The sequence below is a fragment of the Eptatretus burgeri genome, chromosome 13 (genome assembly GCF_056783735.1).
Source record: "Eptatretus burgeri isolate ZD-2024b chromosome 13, Ebu_testis_v1, whole genome shotgun sequence".
In the NCBI taxonomy this organism is placed as follows: domain Eukaryota; kingdom Metazoa; phylum Chordata; class Myxini; order Myxiniformes; family Myxinidae; genus Eptatretus; species Eptatretus burgeri.
The window spans coordinates 62,012,147-62,035,125 of NC_140973.1; the positions used below are offsets into that span (position 1 = coordinate 62,012,147).

A 22,979-nucleotide genomic window follows, 5' to 3' on the forward strand; every position below is an offset into this window, starting at 1 on the left:
GTGAATGTGCATTTACTTGAAAGCTGCAATAAAGTTTTCATAACTTTCATATGACTTAGATTTTCTTTTACTTGGGACCCCCCCGCCCCCCTACCCAATTCCTGGGTTTGCCCCTGGGTGTGAAACCAAAGAAAATACTGTATTTCAGAAACGGAACGAAGGAAGGTAAGATAGGATGAGGATAGTGTGAAAAGGGATGGCATATTGATGTTGGGGGGGAAAGCGGGGCGTGGAAACAGTACAATGGGGGAAGGAAAAAAAATACACATGGAACGTGGGGAGAAGGGGAGATCGAACAACGAAAATGTTTGCGTACATAATATGTAGATCAATCCTCATGTGTGAAGAGTTCGTTTTATCAAACTGAATTTCGGAACCTCAAATAAACTTCATCTCAATTGAACTGTAACAACATTAAAGGATTATTAAAAGAAGCATTGTTGCCCCCCCCCACCTCCTATCTACTCCCTTGTCAGTTGTCAAGGCTCGTGTAGGAACCGGAGGGTGCAGTGGAGGTACCGACGGACGTGAAGTTTACACCAATCACGATCAGTAAAATATTACAACGATGAGCGATACGGTGATGGAATTTGAACAGTGTTGCGGCCATTGGTTGTTTTAGTGTGGTGGGCGTGGTGAGGGCGGGATTTGGGTCCCTATATATTGGGCTGTCCAGGGTGCCGAAGCTCTTACCAGTGGGCAGGCCGTGAGAAGGTCGGAGGTCTTTCCTTGTCGCTCAATTGAGGGTTTGCTTACGGCATCGAAATGGGAAACTGAAATGTCATGGTTGCTCGGAACTTGCACGTATCGTCACCGCATTGCTGGAGCGTACGGGGGTAGTGTGGTCTAGGGGGTTGTTGGGAAGTAAGTGGGTGAGGGAGAGACCGTTCTCTGCCCGGCTGGGCTATGCGGCTCACGCACGGGATGGCAGGCTCGATAGCACCGGGGGGCGGCGGAGCCTCCGCTTTGCTGGCTCCGATTCCCGAGCAACTGACACACGCGCTGGACGGAGGGGGCTCCATGCTGGGATCCTCGCGCACGCTCAAGGTCGCCGTGCTCGGCTCCGACGGGGTGGGAAAGACCGGTAAGTGTGCCGGAGGGAGGGACGTGGTGAAGGGGGGTGTTTCTGCTGATCGTGGATCTACATATCTCTTCCCACCTCTCACCATTACCCAATGGCTGTACTTTTTGATGGCAATTTTCAATGTTTAATTCTCTCTCCATCCGAATGCATGACCTTTTTAAATACCGTCCCAATTTCACCACCATTGGAGAATCTAGATGGAAATGTGTTTAACTAGAATGACAGACACTCTGCAGAGCACAAGCTTCCACCAGGATGAACAGTTTATATTTCGTATCCCACTGATAGAACGGATCTGGATCCAGACTTGCACCAAAACCTAATCCGTTTATTCCTGTCACCTCCACAACTCGTCCACCAAATTTCATCCCAATCCGTCCACAACTTTTTGAGATATGCTGCACGCAAACAGGTAGGGGTGAAAACACAACATCCGTCCATCACAGATGGCGTAGGTAACAAGTCACAGCCTAAATAAAGGATTCAAACCACATTCTCTCTCTCTCTCTCTCTCTCTCTCTCTCTCTCTCTCTCTCTCTCTCTCTCTCTCTCTCTCTCTCTCTCTCTCTCTCTCTCTCTCTCTCTCTCTCTCTCTCTCTCTCTCTCTCTCTCTCTCTCTCTCTCTCTCTCTCTCTCTCTCTCTCTCTCTCTCTCTCTCTCTCTCTCTCTCTCTCTCTCTCTCTCTCTCTCTCTCTCTCTCTCTCTCTCTCTCTCTCTCTCTCTCTCTCTCTCTCTCTCTCTCTCTCTCTCTCTCTCTCTCTCTCTCTCTCTCTCTCTCTCTCTCTCTCTCTCTCTCTCTCTCTCTCTCTCTCTCTCTCTCTCTCTCTCTCTCTCTATCTCTCTCTATTTCTCTCTCTCTCTCTCTCTCTCTCTCTCTCTCTCTCTCTCTCTCTCTCTCTCTCTCTCTCTCTCGTGCGGCCTGTGGCTGCTGGTGGCATCATTGGTTGGGACGCGGCTATGCCGCTGATGCAGTGTCCCCCTTACCAGAACACTGGTGCTCATTTTTCCGACCTCGGAAGGATGACGGGCTGAGTCAACCTCCTGGTGTATATTAATTCAGCGGCCAACGGGGCTTGAACTCAGGACCCTAGGAACCCAAGCCGCCAACCCAACCACTAAGCCAACACCAGGCTTAAATCCCATTATTAGTAGGATATTGTTTGTTTTTGTTTTTTAAATGAATGTGGCCATTTGTTTTATTATAATTTTGTCTTGTTTATGCCTTGTTCTTTATTGTGATTGTTATCTTACTATCCTTAAACTTTGCACAATACTCCCAAGATATCTGTTGAGCAGCTCCTGAATTATGTAACAATATAATTACATAATAATAAACCTCGTTGTTCCTTGTTTTTTTTTTAATTATAATATTGATTTAAAAAATCCTAATTACTGCATTTCAAACATCACAAAAATGGTCATTAAAAGGCTGTTACATGTTTTCTTTGCTAATCATGACGTCACATTTTAAATCATTCCATCAAAGGTGATGGTCATTCATTTCTAATTTAAGCACATTTGCTGTGTCCGGAATCCTTTTGTTCCCATGGAAACGTTTTGCAATAAACACAATGCGAGATGACGTCACTGCACGTAATTACAAGACCCAAATGGGATTGGATTAACACTTCATACCTTTTAAGAGCTGGCTAAGGCCAATTGTGCCATTTCACACCTGGGTGATCTGTGGTTGGTGAATTATCAGTTAACAGGTGTTGACCCTGACTCGAGAGAATATAGCAGGTCGTTCCTAGAATGGCAGGACATCCGACTCCATGGGGGAAAGGCAATGTGTCCCAAACATGGGTTGGACATTGAGGTCTTGCTATCCATCACTGATGTCCATTTGCTCTCATCTACATTGATGTGTAGTGTCTACTTTGGTCAAGGCTCATGGACGAGCTGGTACACACATCACGACACAATGGGTAGACTTTTTGGTGTTCCCATCCGAAGCCCTGGTTCGTGATGTGGGTAACCCGCAGGTTCAAGTCCGACATACCGTATGATCTGCGTTTGTCCGTTGTTTACTAATGTCCATGTAATTGGTGGGAAGGTTCACAGATGTCTACCGTCTGTCCTCGGTGTGATTTGTGTGCAACGTCCTCCATGATCCTTGGATTAATTTTAAAAAGGACAAATTCATCAACTGATTATAAAATCGTCTTTTACCCGAATTTTGACAAAATGTCAAGAATTAAAAACCTTTTCTTGTGATTGTAAAAAAATTGTCAAAGCTTTCATTTTAGTCTGCTGTTGTACCTTGTCTATGACCGCTTTTAACGGCCCAACTATTCTCACCTTGTGATGTCGTTTGTCCAAAGTCTATCACTAACCTGACATTTGGCAGGAATTTTGTAATTTGTTCAGCATGCCGGCGATGACTCACCCACTCTTCGAGAAAAAAACATCGTGAGATCTTTAATGTCAACCAACCAATGCTGGCAGACGAGACACCCAGCTTAACACGCATCCGAGGGACGGCGCATTTTCTCACCAATTGCGAAGGACCGATTGGACGGTTTATCGCCGGGTCCGGAATCTCACCGAGTCTGGACGGCTCAAAGTCCGACAGGATGGTGCGTTACCTCCGCGCTATCCCGTCGGACTGCTGTTGTACCTTGTACGTGGGATTTCAACCCCGGACCATTGCATTATGAAGCAAATGCTGGGATCTTGAGGAGGCTCCTTAAAGATTCTCCACCTGAGATTAACCCAACAGATTGTAAGTCAAGCCGGAGTTTGTTTTCAGTTGAGTCATGCGATCTGGTAGTCAGATAGACATATGGGCTAAACAGCTGTGTCTTAAGTGCATGAATGTTGACGCACCTGGATTGATTACCATGTCAAGACAGAAATTTATGGATCATAATAGGCTAATCGGACCTGTCTGAGCAAAATGTTCTGCAGCACCAAAGGAAGGCATTACATCACCAGGTATGCCATCCTCTTGGTGAGGCCGTTGAGGTGGCCACGTCCAACTAGCATGCGTTTATGGACGTTGTAGATCATGCGGTTCCTTCCAGAAGGGTTTACCCAGTTGTGCCGGAACCCAAGTCTGATTATAAAATTCCTGCTGAGAAGGCAATGGCAAACCTGGTGTAATTCTTGTGCAGTACATTGCTTCGGCACCTCCAAGCCCCCCCCACCCCCCCGACCGGATCAAAAAGAGCCTCGTGAATCCTCAAATTTTCTGATCTGATGTCTTGTATTATTTTGCTAAAATCACTTAACAACTGATGCAACTTTGAATGAAGGTCATTGCTTGGAAAGTTGACACTGACCCATCGTTTTGTGTTTCAGCCTTGGTGGTTCGATTTCTAACCAAACGTTTCATCGGAGATTATGAATCGAATACAGGTGAGAAGGCTTTCGGTAGGAATCTCCTTTTAGCAGAACAAACGATTCATGAAATTCCTGGAGCTGCATGACCCAGATGCTGCTGTTGAGCTGTAGTTTGCTTTGTGATTGTGTAAGAGTCCATGAAGATAAACACAACGTAATCTGCCAGTGGATCCAAACCGACTCGTAGCTAAGAACGGCACCATCTCACACCAATGGGATGGCAGCATGACGGACTGTGCAGCAACCCGGTAATTCTGTTAAATGAGCAACAGGCCAGACTAAATAAAAAAAATCTAACCGACCATTACTCCCAAGAAACGTAAAACCGACTGCATGACATGACCCATGGCTTGAATGGTGGTGACTTTTTGGTGTCTTGCTTCCGCGCAGGTAGCCTGTATTCCCGCCACATCCTCGTCGATGGCGAACAGCTGCTTCTGCAGATGCAAGACACGCCGGGGCTGCAGGTAGACAATGCTTTCCTTGTGCGCCGCCGGTGCTCGGTTCCGTGTTCCATCGTCCGCCGTGTTTTTCTTTGCCAAACATGGCTCCAAATGGCTGCGCAGAATGCTCTGCGTCCCGTTCGAGTACACTGTTGCATTGTGGTTTTGCAGCCGAGGGTCAGGCTGGATGGAAACGGATCTTGCGAGTTGTTGAGGAAGTGGAAATGTGAAATGTGAAATGTGAGGTGTGAAGTGGGAGGTTCTGTTTTGTGGTGTTAGGCCGTGGAAAGCTTAGAATGACACCGGGTAACGTGCTTGGTTTGTACCTCAATAAAAAATAGAGGAATGATCATATTGCAACTGGTTAAGTTATGTCTGGTTTGTCGAAATTGTATGAAATTGGCAAAAGGTGTTGGTTTGATCTCGTACGAGAGGAGAGAGGAGAGGGAGGGCCCTGGAGTTAGTTAGAATGACATCGTTGGGGAGGAATGGTGTGAGTCGACTGAGCGGCCCAGATCAGGAGGGCCAGGCAATGCTAGTTATCTCCACCATGTAAGTTGTGAATGAGCCAGCGGGGTTTAAGCTGACTATCCAGCTGTGACGTGGCACTTCTCCTGAACTTAGCTTGACTTCCTGAAGGTTAGAATCCAAATCCGTAAAACTGACGCCTTCTACCTGAGTCGAACCCATGACCTCTGGGGCGACAAAATCGGTGTTCTCACAAATCGCCATACTCTGTTCGTTAGATAGACTTGAAAGTCTGGATCGGATTGAAAGGAGACTGTGACATTAGTAAGATTGATGCAAAGTTAAACAAAACATTTATTGCCATTTGTAGGTAGAAAGTTTGGAATGTACATATATATATATATTTTTTTTTTTTTAAAGCAGATTGATGAGACAAATGTATCAGGTCATAAATGGATATTCACTGAAAAAGTTTTCTTTTGTGTATTTACAAGAGTGTGATGTTAACACTAATCTTCATTTCATTCATACCTGTTCTTAAAAGTACACAAACTATGGTTTGAAGAACTTTCCGTAGAGGTCGACAAAATAGGGTTTGATTTGAGAAAAGTGGAACGGGGCCGTGTTGGACTCATCAAGAGGACTTGGGTGATCGGTTGTGCCTTGCTTGAGCACGTTAAACACTTTGACATTTTGTTTAATTGCGATTTTAAAACTTCATCCTCGCATTTCAATTGCCAACGTTGGAAATCTGACGGTCACTGCGGGATTGCAGGGCCATACTGTAGCTTTGTGTTTTATGGGTCCAAACGTGAAAACAAAAGCCAGGTGTGTGTGTGTGTGTGTGTGTGTGTGTGTGTGTGTGTGTGTGTGTGTGTGTGTGTGTGTGTTTAAAAACTCGTCTCGGGTTGCAGACGCTTGCTTCAGCAACTTTGCGCAGTTCCAAGCTCGCCTGGCGGGTGAGATCTTTTGCACATGCCTTCAGCTCGAGGGTCAGGCAGACGGCCAGCTGTTCGGAAAAGCTACACTCCTGTCTAACGTTTTCCAAAACGGATTGCTATGGATTTTTTTCTTCTTCTCTCCTCTCATTTGGTGATTTTGGGGGATTGAACAGTGTGTGGTTTGGCAGCAGGACATGATTTGGGCCTCTGTAGTCCTGCCAGGAAACGGGCAGTCTGAAAGTGATCACAGGTTTTCTACTTCGGGACTGAGGTATGCCTTTTCTTTAATGTGTTCGGCTGCAGATGTGTATCGTGCAAACGGGGCACCGGCAGGTTCGGACGCACTGGTCGCGACGAGACCCCCGTCTCTTCCCGCAAATATTCCGCGCACCTCCCGGTTGTTGTTGTTGTTGTTGTTGTTGCTTCTTCGGTAGCCGATGACATTTTGGCACCGGGGGGGGGGGGAGGCCCCGTGAGAGGATCATGTTGCGTTAGAAAAATCGGTGGATCCGTTGGAATGCTTCGACTGCAGCGCCAGATTACCTGGTTTCGATGTTAATATTATATGGTGGTGCACTGTCAAAAAATTCATCTGATGGGTTCCTCAAATGGACTTTGGAAAAAAAAAACTAGCAAATTGTTGTTAAAATATTGTGCTTTAAAGTAACTTGATCTCAGAGGAGTGTGGACATATCGATGACATCACACAGTGGTTTGGCCTGATAACCTCGCCACTGAACTATCATGAATTTGATTCTCAAATTGTTTGGATTTACGATACTTCATCAACTACTGCCTGGTGTAATTGCAGCTGTGGGAGGTAGGTCACGTGCTCAAGCACGTCCACAATGGTGCATGGTGTCCAGAGGGCCTTCGTGCCGTCCCATCTGCTTGCACTGTCGTTTTTGGACATCACAGATCTCGCATTATCCATCAGCAATCGTGGGGAACCGGGCTGCTCGTAAAAAGGTCAAAATTGTAGATTTGCTGTTTTTAAAGTACAAGGTTGCCCCCTAACGGAATTGCTCCTCTCTAACCGCCAGTGATCCTCTTTTTCAGGACAATTTATCAAGTTCTGACCAACTGACATTCATAATCAGATTTCTCCAAAGACAATTTGGAATTTTTTTTTTTTAGATTTATTTAGAATTCTTCTTCTTCTTCTTCTTCTTCTTCTTCTTCTTCTTCTTCTTCTTCTTCTCCTTCTCCTTCTCCTTCTCCTTCTCCTTCTCCTTCTCCTTCTCCTTCTCCTTCTCCTTCTCCTTCTCCTTCTCCTTCTCCTTCTCCTTCTCCTTCTCCTTCTCCTTCTCCTTCTCCTTCTCCTTCTCCTTCTCCTTCTCCTTCTCCTTCTCCTTCTCCTTCTCCTTCTCCTTCTCCTTCTCCTTCTCCTTCTCCTTCTCCTTCTCCTTCTCCTTCTCCTTCTCCTTCTCCTTCTCCTTCTCCTTCTTCTTCTTCTTCTTCTTCTTCTTCTTCTTCTTCTTCTTCTCCTTCTCCTTCTCCTTCTCCTTCTCCTTCTCCTTCTCCTTCTTCTCCTTCTTCTTCTTCTTCTCCTTCTTCTTCTTGCATGTGGCAGCTTGGCTGACAGGTAGCTATCATTTTGTTGGGGCACAACTATACCACTGATGCTGTGCCCCTGATACAAGTACGCTGGTACTCATTTTGCCAACCTCAGAAGGATGACAGGCTAAGTCAACCCCACCTGGTGTTAATTCAGTGGAAAAAAACAGGGCTCAAACTCAGGATCCTACAATCCCAAGCAAACCACCCTAACCACCGAACCAACACCACACTCTATTTGGAATAAAAAAAAAAATATATATATATATATATATATATATATATATATATATATATATATATATATATATATATATATATATATATATATATATATATATATACGTGGCATGTTGTGGAGTTGACAATGTAACCGTGTCGTTTAGAAAATCAAGTGGTGTACATAAAACTGCTTACCTACCATGTTGATATACTTACATGCTGTAATGTAAAAAGTATGAAGATTTTCGAGAAGAAAAACTACATAAACAACAACAGTGTCTGTTGGTGGAGAAAACACACCCAAAGGATTGTGAAAAAATAAAGCCAGGAGTGAGAAGTAGAGCTGAAGTTTGATGGGTGGAGGTTAAGCAATCTTGTGCAGATGGAGACTGGCCAGCCTTTTCTGTTTGCTAAATTAAATAGTTGTGCCTCCCAATGATCCAAGGAAGAGGCCACAGTATCATCATTTCAGTGACAGCAGCAGGAGAACAATGGATGGTGCTTGTTAACTCTGCAATGATGGTAAAAATTGAGATTGATCCGAGCACATAAACGCAAGAGCCCGGTTTGTGTGTGCCCGTTTGGGTGCAAGTGCTGAAGCAGGTACCGAGCCAATGGCTGATCGAGGAGGCTGCTGATACTTGAGGTTTGGACCAAAGGTAGATGACTCTGCCAGCACAACCCCTCCCCCTCAACACCTACAGGATGGTGTGCTCTACAATGCAACCTCCCCTTCAGGCACCAAACAGAATGACAATGCTTGTTTGATCTGAATCTGCTGGGAATCAAACTGAGAAGGCCGATCAGGAGTGAGCACACCACCATTGGGACATATTCCAACTTCTTCATATATATATATATATATATATATATATATATATATATATATATATATATATATATATATATATATATATATATATATATATATATATATATGTTGTGTACCATATTCCTTATAGAACATCGGTGCTGCCGAAGCAGCTTCATGGCAAGGGTTATGCTTTGGGTGGTTTGCCATTGCTTTCCCAGCAGTCTGTCAGGGCAGTAATTTGTAATTTGTTTGGAGTGCCGGTGATGGCTCGCTGACTTCCGGCACTTTGTGAAGGGCACCCCAGGATCTTTTCCGTCCTCCATGCCAACAGATTGGACGCCCAGTTTAACGTCTATCCGAGGAACTGCACACTCGTTGATGAATCTCCCTGGATGCGAAACACCAGAATGGCAATTTATAGCCGGGTCGATATTCAAACCCAAGCAAGACAGCTGAGGAGTGCACATTCCTCTACAGTCTAGGCTATCCTCAGCACTCGTGTGAATGTACATTGATGTAAACTAATGTGTTTGTCCTTGATGTGATTTGGGTACAAACTCCCCCATGGGCCTGAGGTCACAAAAATAAAAAAAATCAACTCTTCAGATTCATCTTTTAATAACATCAAGCCTTCGCTGTCTATATAATTTTACTCTTCAACTAGCCATTGGCGGTGGGAGTACAATTGGTACATTAGAGGTGGTTCAGGTATCTATCGATAATTCCAGCAATGTGTGGGTGTGTGTGTGTGTGTGTGTGTGTCTGTCTCTGTCTGTCTGTCTGTCTGTCTGCGACTGCCGTTTCTCGACGACCGCCGGTCCGATCTCATTTAAACTTGCCAGGAATATGGCCGGGGACCCGCGGATGTGCCTTTTCGAGGTTTGATATCGATCGGATGAGCGGTTCCCAAGTTACGGCCATTTATCTGTCGACCAATGACAGGACACAGTACTATGACGTCACGAATGACGTCACAATTAATGTTTGTTTATTTATTTAATTTTTTTTTGCATGGTCGACAGTCTCATCTGATTGAAACTTGCCAGGAATATTGTTGGGGACCCGTGGATGTGCCTTTTTAGATGTGATCACCCGTGGATGTGCCTTTGATATTAATCAGATAAGCAGTTCCCAAGTTACGGCCATTTATCTGTCCACCAATGACAAGACATGGTGCTATGATGTCACGAATGACGTCACAATGTTTATTTGTTTGTTTTTTGTGAATACATTTGTAAATACATTTACAGAGAGAGGGGTGAGAGAGGAGGGGGGCGAGAGAGGGGAGGAGAGAGGGGGCGTCACAATTCAAGAGAGGGAGGGTGAGAGTGGGGGGACGAGAGAGAGGGGGCATCACAATTCGAGAGGGGGGCGAGAGAGAGGGGGCGAGAGAGGGCTGCACATACTGGCACTCACCGACGGGCCCGTACTAGTCCACCAAAAGCAGCGAGTCTTGGCTCGCGTCCTGCTCTATTGGTCCCATTGGCCTGTCTGTACGTTTTTCCGCTGCTTGTAACTTTCCAGCATTTATGAATGGCTTCCTGGTTTTGGGCCATGAGTGCAGTATTGTTCCTTGCATACAATAACATTATTCGAATTCTAAGGTCATGCAAGTCGGACCACGGTTGAACTTTCAGGGATAGCAGCTTGAAATTCCTTGAGTAAACTGGCGTAAGAACCTTTGGTTATATAATCTAGTTATGCAATTGCTGACATTGTCGAGGTTTTACCATTACCACGTGGTGTTCAACAAGTTATTGGAAAGAAATGCAACAATCCACAAGTCGGTGACGTTTTTTTTTTTGACAAGTAAGAAAATATATCTCTAACTACTACTTCTTTAACAGCCCCCAATTATTCCCACCTTTTTTGTGGGGTCTGCTGGAGAACGTTTAAGGCCCCAGTCTTTCATGAACCGGCATTAGATTGTAGGCGACTTAGACAGAAATTTGTAATTTGTTCAGGGTTCCGTAGATAACTCGCCTATTTTTCATGAAAGACGCAAGGGATCGTTTACGTCAACCAACAAATGTGAGCAGATGGGACAACCGGCTTGACGTCCATCCTTTGTGATGCCAGTCTCTTCGCATGGAGCACAGATCCGATAGTTTTTTTTGTCGGGTCGGGAATCGAACTCAGACTAGACCACTCAATGGTGAGTTCCCCCATCCTGTTGAAACAAGAAATATATCTTTTTATTTTGAAAAAATCTAAAAGTTTGCATTTCTTCAATTATTGTGAGTCTCCTTACGAGAACATTTTAAACACCCTTCCTGTGCTAAGCGTATCTGGATGCGATGCTTCACTGAAATCCAGGTATTTATTTAGTCGTTCAAGCTTTGTAGTGTCAGAAGAACATCTGGTGAAGAATACTCTTGGCTCTTGGAATCATTCATTTCCTGCTGTGCATTTAGATTTGGTCATTATGATGGTTCTGGGAGTTTTTGAGAAATGAAATTGAATCCAGCCATACCCACCTTTAATCATTCCCCACTGCTGCAGGAAGCTGAACAGCATTCTTGGAAACGTTTAGATATTACTTACATGTACCTGAGACTTGTGAAGTCGGTACAAGCGGCGTGCACGGTTTGTTTTCATTGTTGGAAGGTATCCATTGAAGATCTGGTTCAACGTGTCCCATGATGACAAAAGGCAGAGCCTGCCTGGATGAACTGCCTTCTTCTGCAGAAGGCTGACGCTTCAAATGTCTGATCGATTAACGGATTTTATGAATGATTCATCGACGATTGAAGAAAAATAATGGTTGCTAAGGCTTTGGGTGCCTTTTTTTTTGCATCGTTTGTTGTTTTCGTTAATGGCATATTGTTGAACATTATGATAGCAACCACATTAATGTTGAACATTTGCATCTCCCAGCTGTCTGGCTTGGTTTTGAATCCTGATCCAGCTATAAACTACCACCCTGGTGTTTCGCAGGAGGGGCGAGGCATCAATGTGTGTGCCGTCCCTTGAATGGACGTTAAATCGGGCGTCCTGTCTACCGTCATTCGTTAGTGGACGTTAAGGATCCCATGATGTCCTTCGCGAAGAGTAGGCAAGCTACTGCCGGCACCCTAAACAAATTACAAATTCTTCGTCCAACTTGATTAGTCGAACTTGTTTCTACTGGGCCCAACCAGCTCATGAAAGGTCATGCTGGGTCAGCCAGTTCGTGAAAGGCTTCGGCCAAACGTTACCCGGCCGAACCGAGGAGAAGGTGGGAATAACTGTACCATGAAAGAAGAGCATTTGCCTCTGCCATTCCACATCAAGATTGCACCAACATTGTTAGTGAATGCAAATGCAACTTTTTGATGGTGACACTAAACTTTGGGATTGGGGGGAGCAAAAAAATGGAAGAACTCCCTCCGTCCCTCCCGCAAGATTGTGTGGTTCCCGACTCCCTTCTTGGTTATAATATAACCCTTATTAATGCTTACTAATAAAAGGTACCATTAATTATTTTGAAGATTATTTAGCACAGGCTTAATGGGCCAAATGCAAGCTTCCTGCAGTGTCCAACTTCCTTGCGTATCAATGTGTACCTGTGTTAATAAATTCTGAGCAGCTGGAACTGGTGATGGTGACCACATTATCATACAAAGGAAACAGAAACCAAAAGTAACAGGTGTGGTTGTGTGTACTGACAGGCAGTGAGTGAGGATGGCTGTAGCCCGGATGCTGTGGCCGCTTGCCTCCAGTGGGCCGACGCCTTCATACTCGTGTTTGCTGTGACGAGTCAGGCCAGCTTCTCCCTCGTATCTTCACTGCTACAGCTGGTCCGTCGTGTCTTACCGTCATCTTGGCCTGTTGCAATCTTGGGCAACAAGACAGATCTCTTGCACTCTCGTCAGGTGGGTTATATGTGTGAACACAAGTCGAGTGTGATCCTACTTTGGCGTTGGCTTTTCATTTTCCTTGGATTTAAGCTTTTATCTTTTGACAATGCACTGTAGTCATGCTTTTTAAATGGTGTGTGACATCTGATTACTTGGTGTAAGCTGACGTTAAATTTTACATGCAGGTAGCCTCGGCAGATGGACATCAGCTTGCTAACGAGCATTCTTGCCTATTCTACCGAGAAGCATCGGCGGCTGAGAGCTGCGCAAATGTGCTCGAAGCCTTTCAGGACCTTCTCCGTGAGGCTTGGCATTCCCGAGGAGGAGGAGGAGGTAGTGGGGGAGGAGCAGGAAGTAGTGGAATTGGAAGCAACGGTGGTGAGAGAAGAAAAGCTAGTTTGGTGATCCCTCGGCCACGATCTCCAAATATGCAAGACCTAAAAAGGAGATTCCGGCAAGCACTGACGGCCAAAGGCAAGACCGGGACATCATGAAGGATTGTCGCAATTTCTGGCCCGTCAAAGGGAGAAAGTGGACTCCGTTGGATGTTGATGGCCGTGTTGAATTTAATTGCATTGAAAGGTCTTTTGGGGGGTCTGGTGGTCGGGGAGGGGGATGAAGGGATGGGTGATTTTTTTAATTATTATTCAATAGGTCAAATTATGCCACTTTGGTCAATGACAGAAGCACAAATTTGAAGGTTTGAGTTTGGCTTGTATTTGAGTTTGTTTGTTTTTTTTGTTAAGAGGACATTGCACTTCCAGAATTTAAAGGTTTTTTTTTTATGTGAAATATTTATACATTTCCATTGTCCATTGAAAGAAAGTTTAAAATTCAATTTGATAGCACCAAAGGATTTGCCACATCATTGTAATGTGATGCCTGTTGTGTTCATCAAAACAATCGATTAAAAGTTCATAGAAGTGAATGATACTGGAGGAAGTCTTTCATTTCACGAGATGGACCTGATGAGGTAGCTATGTCAATATTCAGAAAAGCTGGGGTGATCATTAAGTCTGTAGCTTGACGAAATTATTTGAGAAAACATCTTTATTCCACATTGTCTCTTCAAAATAATTCTCTCCTCAACGAAATAATCATGCTCGGTCACAGACTCGTTGATCGACCTTCATACCAAGGGGCTTTGTTGCTTGCTTCATACCAAGTAGTGGATATCTATTAGTACAGCCTTTTCCATAGACTACAATTCACTGTTCTATTTGGTAGTACAATGTTGCTGTCTTGATATATTTAAATGGAAACGCCAATGTAAAGTCACTTAATGGGGCATTGGGCCACCACATGCAGCCAGTTTGGCCTGTATGCACCGTTGCATGGGGTCCACCAGCGTCGAATTCTGGAGGAGGGATGTGACACCAATCTTCCATGAGAAAGTCGATAAACTCGTACCCTCTTGATGGAGGTGGAAAATGTTGTCTCAGGCGTCGTTCCAGAATATCCCATAAATGCTCGATTGTGTTCAGATCTGGTGACTGAGAAGGCTATGACATATAGATAACATCGGTGTCATGCTCATCAAACCATTGGGTGACCACACGTGCTCTGTGGATGTGGGCATTGTCATCCTGGAAGACACACCTCCCGGCAGGAAAGAAATGCTACAACATGGGGTGAAGATGATCAATTAGTACCATTAAGTAGTGCTTGGCATTGACCTTGCCTTCCAAGGGAATGACTGCACCCAAAGCATGCCAGGAAAATGCACCCCACAACATTACAGAACTCTTCACTGTTGGAACCAAGCACTCAGGGTTGTGGAGTTCTTCAAGTTGGTGCCACAAGTGCAATCGTCCGTTTGTCAAGAACATGGTGAAGGATGATTCATCTAACCATATCACATTTCTCCACTGCTCGGTCGTCCATTATGTCTGGTGTTGGCTTAATTGTTAGGGTGGGGGGCTTGGGATCCTATGATCCTGAGTTCAAATCACCCTTGGCTGTTGAATTAATATGAGGTGGGGTTGACTCTGTCTGCCACCCTTCCGAGGTCGGCAAAATGAGTGCCAGCTTGCTGGTATCCTGTGTCGGAGTGGTGGCCTGTCCAGGATTGTGTCCAATAGCCAAGGAGACTGCTTAGGCAGCACCAATGTTCTGCGCAGAGTATGGTCCCGATGGATGGATGGTAGTCCATTGACTGTGCTCTTTGCACCACTGGACTTGCAAATGTGCATTGCCAGATGTGATGAGCAGTTTGTGCACTGCACCCCTCCTTGTGGCGTTCTCGGCAGAACGTTGTTGATGAAACTGGCTGCTCACACCCCAGGTTGAAATTTACATTCAATTGGTCTGCAGTTGCTCACCTGCTTTGTCTTGCATTTCAAATTAATGTATGGATATCATGATCTGAGAGTATCCACTTCTACCCACTGATGTCTATCCCCTGGAGTTCCATGCCGACATCACCTTCGACACTGCTTGTGAAACATCAGCAAGTTGAACTGTCTTTGTCACAAGCTCCTGCAGCATGTGCCCCAACAATCAACCCTCTTTCAAAGTCACTGAGGTATCCTCTTGCATCCATGCTAGCCATAATTATCAGCAACCAGGCCTGTGCAGCATTTTTATACATGACCCGAAGCATGCTTGGATGTTATTTGCTTAATGAACACATGGGCCACATCTGTGTGGAAGTCATTGCTTTCAATATACCTGGTGTGACTCATTTACCCAGTTTCCATATTTTTTGTCCTGTATATGTATATAACTATGGAGCCTGGTGTTGGCGCAGTGGTTTGGGCAGCGGCTTGGGATCCAAAAGGTCCTGAGTTCAAGCCCCGTTGGTCCACTGAATTAATACACCAGGGGGTTGACTCAGCCTGTCATCCTTCCGAGGTCGGCGAAGTGAGTACCAGTGTACTAGGCCGGTGTATACCCCGGTTAAAATAGGTGTACCATATCCCTGTGTCGTAAGAGGCGATGAGGGTTACGTCAGGAAGGGCATCCGGCGTAAAACATGTGCCAAATCACTATGCGGATCATACGGATGATCCGCTGTGGCGACCCCTAACGGGAGCAGCCGAAAGAAGAAGATGTATGTATGTATGTATATATGTATATGTATATATATATATATATATATATATATATATATATATATATATATATATATATATATATATCCGAATAGGTATTCCTCTTGTGCTTTTGTAACTTAACGCCCTTTACAAAGTACTGAACACTTTTCTATTTTCGCTTCATAATTTTCATGTTTACATTTGTTTTTATTTTTTTCACATGCAGTGTGTTTTCGCCAAGCCGTGTCACCATGTCCATGCTGCTTTCCCATGCTGCACACTCCACCAAATAGGTTCACTACTGCTCTGTGAGATCAGGGCAGCATCCAATCGGTCTCACTCACTTTTTCATCAAACTCTCGAAAACCCTTCATCATGAGTGAAACAATTAGCAAATACTCCAGTCGGTACTACCGCCAAGTGGGCTCATAAAGCGATTCGTTTCGATGTGAAATTTGATGTGAGATACATGAGTGTGGGGAGCGTCACATAGACATAGGCCACATGCTCGGGCTACCTCCCTCAACAGAGAGAATTATTACTAACGCCGCAGAAAATTATCACGATTACTATCACCGTTAAGTGCTGAAAGTGTGACCCCAGGAAGTGCTGGTAGAATTATGAAGAAGAGAGACATGATAATGGACAATATAGAGAAACTTGTGTATTTGGATCAAGGATCAACGCCAATGAAATGTGATAATGATCTAGAAGAAATCCAAGACACTATGCAATGACTTGAAAGAATGTCAGGGTGGTGACGGAGGTTCCATGGAACGAAAAGTTTTCAAGACAAGTCGTAGTCGGTTTGAGCACTTTAAGAAGCTTGCAAATCTACAATATTCCTGCTTCAACAGTCGGTTCGACCACATGGATCGTGGGAAGAACGTCGGAGATGCAAAGAGATGCCAGATGGTACCAACCCGGTTTGAATCCTTCCTTCTCCACCACGTGTTCCTATGTTTGCAGCCCATGCTTGGAGACCCCTCAATCAAACATCATGATGTCACGCCGATGGAAACTCTTTGGGAAAAGAAAATATCAGCAGAAAGGCAGGACGAGACTCGTGTCTTTCAGAGCTATGAAACTCAGAAAAGGACGAACGAAACACTTTCAAATCGTGGACCAGACAAACTCGAGGAAATTATTGAAGAAGATGGCTACTCACCCAAACAGGTGTTTAATGTGGATGAAATGGCTTTTTTATGGAAGAAGATGCCATCACGGACATACATCTCAAAGGAGGAGAGCTTCAACCTTCAAAGCAGCTGAGGATCATCTCACCCTTCTCCTTGGAAGCAATGCCGAGGCGGGTTGTAAGCTCCAAACTCTCTTGGAATTCCACTCGGAGAATCCACGGGCTCTGAAGGGTTATTCCAAGGCCAATCTCCCGATCATATGGCACCCTAACCATAAAGCCTGGTTCATTAAATTGCTATTCCAGGATCAGATCACGTCCTACTTCTCTTCCTTTGTTACAAAGTATTGTGCACATAACCTCAATGACAAAGCCTTGCTCCTCTGATAATGACCTTAGCCATTGTTTGAACATCGTAGACTGCCGACAACGTTTGTGGAGTGCTTATGCTGACAAACCCAACGTCGTTGCAGCCAATGGATTGGTGGTATCGCCACATTCAAGGTTTATTACTTGCAGGACACCATGAGACAGATGGTGAGGACAAGCCCACAATTCGGCAGTTTTGGCGGTGTTGCAACATTGAAAATGCCGTGTATAACATCGGCACCTCGTGGGATGAGGTAACCCCTGTAACGATAAATGGAGTTTAGAAGATGAGCTGGTTGGAGTATGTGCATGGCTTCTGCGGGTTTGAAGACGTCGCTGATGTTTAGCAGCAGATTGTGGCACTGGCAAGGGAAGCTGGGTTCGAGCAGGTACCAGGATGACGTGGTTGACCTGCTGCAGTCTCAGGGGGAAGACTTGACGATTGAGGACCTGATGCAGCTCGAGCAAAAAAAAGGTCAAGAGAGGATGAAGATGCTGAAAGGTCGACGCCACCCCCAAAACATCTTATGACGTAAACACTGAAGCTTTCAGCTTTTTTGAGCAAGGGATGACCGTATTAATGGAACTTGACATGAATATGGAGTATATAATAAATTGTGGTTCCATAATTGAAGGTGCCCTGCATTGTTATAAGGTGCAGCACCAGAAGAATGAAGAAATGCTCTCTTCTCTGTATACCTACTTTCGGCCTTCTTCAACCTGAACAGATGTTCATAAATCTCCATCAGCAAGCAACGGAACCCTGACCGCAATACTTGAAACCGGTTGGGTATCTTTGTTCTGCATTGATTAATTTTATTATTGTCTTTCGTGCTGTATTGAGTTTGGTTATATTAGCATAAGTGAAAACTACCGCCCACAAATCCTTCCTCAATTTATAACATTTTTCATATGGGAAAACTGCTTTCGATTTACACAAGGGTTTTTAGGAACACATCTCGAGTTTAAATATGCGACTATCCAAATACTTAAGAGAATGTGAAGAAACTCTTAACTATATATATATATATATATATATATATATATATATATATATATATATATATATATATATATATATATATATATATATATATATATATATATATACACACTGATGAGCCAAAACATTATGACCACCTGCCTAATATGCTGTTGGTCCTCCGTCTGCCGCCAAAACAGCGCCCACCCACCGAGGCATGGACTCTACAAGACCCCTGAAGGTGTCCTGTGGTGTATGGTACCAAAACATTAGCATCAGATCCTTCAAGTCCTGTAAGTTGCAAGGTGGAGCCGCCGTGGATCGGACTTGTCGGTCCAGCACATCCCACAGATGCTCAATAGGATTGAGATCTGGATAATTTGGAGGCCAGGGCAACACCGTGAACACTTCATCAGGTTCCTCAAACCATTCCCGAACAATGTGTGCAGTGTGGCAGGGCGCATTGTCCTGCTGAAAGAGGCCACTGCCATCAGGGAATACCATTGCCATGAAGGGGTGTACCTGGTCTGCAACGATGTTTAGGAAGGTGACACGTGTCAAGTTGACGTCCACATGAATGGCCGGACCCAGAGTTTCCCAGCAGAACATTGCGCAGAGCATCACACTACCTCCACCGGCTTGTTGTCTTCCCACAGTGCATCCTATTGCCATCACTTCCCCAGGTAAACGGCGCACACGTACACGGCCATCCACGTGATACAAAAGAAAATGGGACTCATCAGACCAGGCGACCTTCTTCCACTACTCCAAGGTCCAGTTCCGATGCTCGCATGCCCATTGTAGGCGCTTTCGACGGTGGACAGGGGTCATCATGGGCACTCTGACCGATCTGCGGCTACGCAGCCCCATATGCAGCAGGGTGCGATGCACTGTGTATTGTGATACATTCCTCTTGTGACTACCATTAAATTTTTCTGTGACTTGTGCCACAGTAGACCTTCTGTCAGTTCGGACCAGACGGGATAGCCTTCGTTGCCCTTGCACATTGATGAGCCTTGGGTGCCCAACACCCTGTCACCGGTTTGTGGTTTGTCCCTCCTCGGACCACTGTCAGTCGGTACTCACCACTGCTGACCGGGAGCACCCCACAAGCCTTGGCGTTTGAGAGATGCTCTGACCCAGTCGTCTGGCCATAATTTGGCCATTGTCAAAGTCGCTCAGGTCTTTACTCCTGCCCATTTCTCCTGTATCCAACACATCAACTTCAAGAACTGACTGTTCACTTGCCTAATATATCCCACCCCTTGACAGGTGTCATTGTCACAAGATAATCAATGTTATTCACTTCACCTGTCAGTGGTGAGAATGTTTTGGTTCATTAGTGTGTGTGTGTGTGTATATATATATATATATATATATATATATATATATATATATATATATATATATATATATATATATATATATATATATATATATATATATATATATATATATATGGTCAATACATGGTGTTGTATTGATGAACATTATTTTCTTTGTTCTATCATTTCATTCAAAAAGATCTGCAATATGACCAGGTTATTCCACTAACATCTTTCATTTCCACAACCCTCTTTATCCCTCCGCTGGCTCTCAACTTTGTTTACATTTTCACTGCCCTATAAGAGCCTTGTTAAGAAAATGCAAACTTTGGCTCAAATTGGAACCACTACAAACATCACCACGGCCATTGTAAAATTAACAAATCTCCCTTGATAAACAAATAAATATGAATTCCCTTGCAAGGAACTTCAATGCAGAAGACCATTCGGCCCATGAAAGCTTGCCATGTGGTTGCCAACCTCTAGTTGTTTGTCCGTGCTCTGTCCCTTTTCAGTGTTGTGCCAACCAAGGAAGAAGCAAGTACCATTTTCTTTGGTATGACTCGGCTGGGGTTCGAACTGCCGACTTCCCAAAGCGGCCGCTCTGACCATTATGCGACTATGGCTGGTAAGTCCTGCTTGCCCTTTCCATTTGCCCCTCGCACTTGCTCCATCCTTTCCATCATCAAGTTTTGCTTACATTTTGCATTCATAACTTTCTTAACTTTTTTTCCACTGCCTTGCAATTGTTGTGCCATATTCCACATTAAACGTTATCGAGGCCACAAAACATGTAGGGCACCTTTATAGGTGTGGTACCCACAGAAGCTGAGCCAATCGTCATATTAACTCCGATATGTGAACTTTTTGGAAAAAAGCAACTTATTTCCTTCATATGCTGTGCAACTTCCTTATTCTCAATGACGCACAAACACAGGGAAGGTATCTTCCTCAAGGCAGTAAATACTGTATGGTATTGGAGCATTTCCCAGACCAAATGATTTATTTGTTTATTTTGTGTCATCATCACCAAATCCTAGCTTTTCACCATGTGGTACTAACAGAAAAGTATTTGGATCGTTACAATTTAACATTGTTAACATTGTTTTAACAATTAATATATTGTTAGTTTGGGAATTACCAAATTGGTCCTGGAATTGGATTTCAATTGGATACGGAAAGCTTTTGCCAATTCTTCTTTCCACACGGCTTGACAATTGTACAATTTTAAAAGTAGAATGGCTTGAGTGTGGCTTAGCTTTTATTTACGGGCCCGTATAAGTACTGGAGTTGAAAATCAAAATTATTGTTTTGCATTTCTCAACTTGGTGAAATTGACTTGTTTCTCAGAATAAAGGTGGAAAATTTATTTTAAACAAATGACAATATTTCCATCTTACCTCCAGCTTGACGGTGGACTGGGTGAAGCTTTGTTGCATCAGTTTGGTTTCAAGTCACACGGATGCTCAGTGGAAGTTTCCAGAACCGGTAACTGAGCGGCGGTTTGGTTCTCAAACGTTATTGAGTCCCCCTGCTCTGCTAACAGGATGGTCTTCACCCCCACCTTCAGTTTAGTATCATGTGTGCTCAAACTGTGGATAAAATTACTGGGAACAAAAATATGGGCTCTGTTGCAAAGCACTTCAATGCAGCTGGAGGCCATTCATCCTATCAAGCTTGCACAAAGGTTGCCAACCTATGGTCCTTTGTGATGCCAAGCATCAAATGCTGAGCATCAAGGATGAAAGCAGCACGTACCATTTTTTTTTTGATTTTTTTTTTATATTTTAAGTTTGGAGGTATGACTCAGTCATGGTTTGAACCACTGACCTCTGAGACTCAAAGCGGATGCTCTAACCATTAGCTACACTGAGTCTGGTAAAACAAATATACAGGGGGCAACCGGATATGAACCACGGACTTCTTGATATGCATTCAAATGCTATAACATACTATCCATAGTTTGAAAGAAACAGTAAAGAGTCATCTTATATCTTTAATCCATTTCTGAGCTTGTGTGAATGTGGTTATTTACAGTTGATGAAATACCAGCAATCTGACACCAAGGCTGATCACGTGCATTCAAATATTGATGGTGTTTTCCTGCTGTATCAAAGGCTCATACTAAAGTAAGCCTGGTGTTTGGCTTCATGGTTAGGGTGGCTGGCTTAATATCTTTGGGTCTTGAGTTCAAACCCATCAATCTATTGAATCAACACCAGGTCGGTTGACTCATTTTGCCAACCTCAGAAGGATGACAGGCTGACTACCAGTGTGCTGATAACAGGGGGCATTGCATCAGTGGTACAGCCGTGCCCCCAGAAAAATGATGCAGCCAAGCAGCCACAGGCTACATATGAATAAATAAATAAATAAATACTTAAGGTGACCTGTCCATTTTCTACGGCCATGTATTTGACAATAGACTTTCATTTTTCCCCAAGGACAAAAGCAAAATGATCCACAACACAAGAGGTTCTGGAAGCCTCTTTGTTTGCAAGTATGTGGACAATTAGTGGATGTGGTTCTGTGTAATGTGAATGTGGTTCTGTGTCATTTCTAACGATAGGGGACACTAACTTTTTCAACAAAACTGGGCCCACTCAAGAAATCGAGGGAATATGGGTCATCCTATAATTTACCCTTGTGTGGATTAAATTCCTGCACAGTATATCGATTTGAATTTGAATTTGTACCACTTACCCATCTCATTTGTATGACATCTATGAAGCAGTGCTTTATAGTCTTTTTTTTCATTGCGATAAATTAATTGCCGTGTCCTACTTTCCCAACGGATGGCGGTAACTTTGTTCTGAACCAAGGCTTTTCATCCTTGTATGAAAGGAAATTCTACGGTCGCTCTGATCACACAGTCATGTAATCCTTCATCAGCCCTTTCTAATTATTCCACGACCTCGTGGAAAGATACAGCACTGGAAGGGTTTCATCCACGAGCAACAGAAACAAGAATTCCCAGGCGATGATGACACTTCGTGGCACAAAGCAGCTCGGAAGAGAACGCCAGGGTGAAGTTGTTGCATACCAGGCATAGCTTTGACCACTGTGTTTCAGGCATTCTCTGTAATTGCTCCCCAGTGTCCTGTTGAAAATCCTTTGTGTTTGTGCTTAGTCCTGTGCCTTAACAATGGTACATCACTGAAAGTTTCTCCTTTATATGTTGCCTGGCTGGAGCATGTTGTCCAGGAGTGAAGCTCAAAAACATGAGAAAAAAAATTTCCCTTTTCCTCTTGAGTGTGAGCAGGTGGGAATTTCAAACGGGCCATTCCTAATTGGTACCAAAACACTACCCAACGGTGAAACCAAATCTTTGAAACAGACTCAACCTGAAATCCAAGTTTTTGTATTACTAAAGCTGGAATGGTATGTTATTACCTCGGTCACTGGAAGTGGACGGAG

At 44.1% G+C, this 22,979-nt stretch overlaps 1 protein-coding gene across 1 annotated transcript; it reads left to right on the top strand.

Annotated features, from left to right (window-relative positions):
- The first annotated feature begins 687 nt into the window (after nt 1–687).
- On the top strand, nt 688–13,641 carry LOC147014623 (ras-like protein family member 11A). Its single transcript, XM_085852748.1, has 5 exons — nt 688–1,084; nt 4,388–4,444; nt 4,820–4,896; nt 12,525–12,728; nt 12,899–13,641. The coding sequence occupies exons 1-5, from the start codon at nt 907–909 to the stop codon at nt 13,205–13,207; spliced, it is 825 nt and encodes a 274-aa protein (XP_085708874.1). The 5' UTR covers nt 688–906; the 3' UTR covers nt 13,208–13,641.
- The last annotated feature ends 9,338 nt before the right edge of the window (nt 13,642–22,979 follow it).

Coding starts and splice junctions, on each gene's coding strand:
- LOC147014623 (XM_085852748.1), top strand. CDS start 907: ATGCGGCTCACGCACGGGATGGCAGGCTCGATAGCACCGGGGGGCGGC. Junction 1,085..4,387: donor CGACGGGGTGGGAAAGACCG/GTAAGTGTGCCG, acceptor TTTGTGTTTCAG/CCTTGGTGGTTCGATTTCTA. Junction 4,897..12,524: donor AAGACACGCCGGGGCTGCAG/GTAGACAATGCT, acceptor GTGTACTGACAG/GCAGTGAGTGAGGATGGCTG.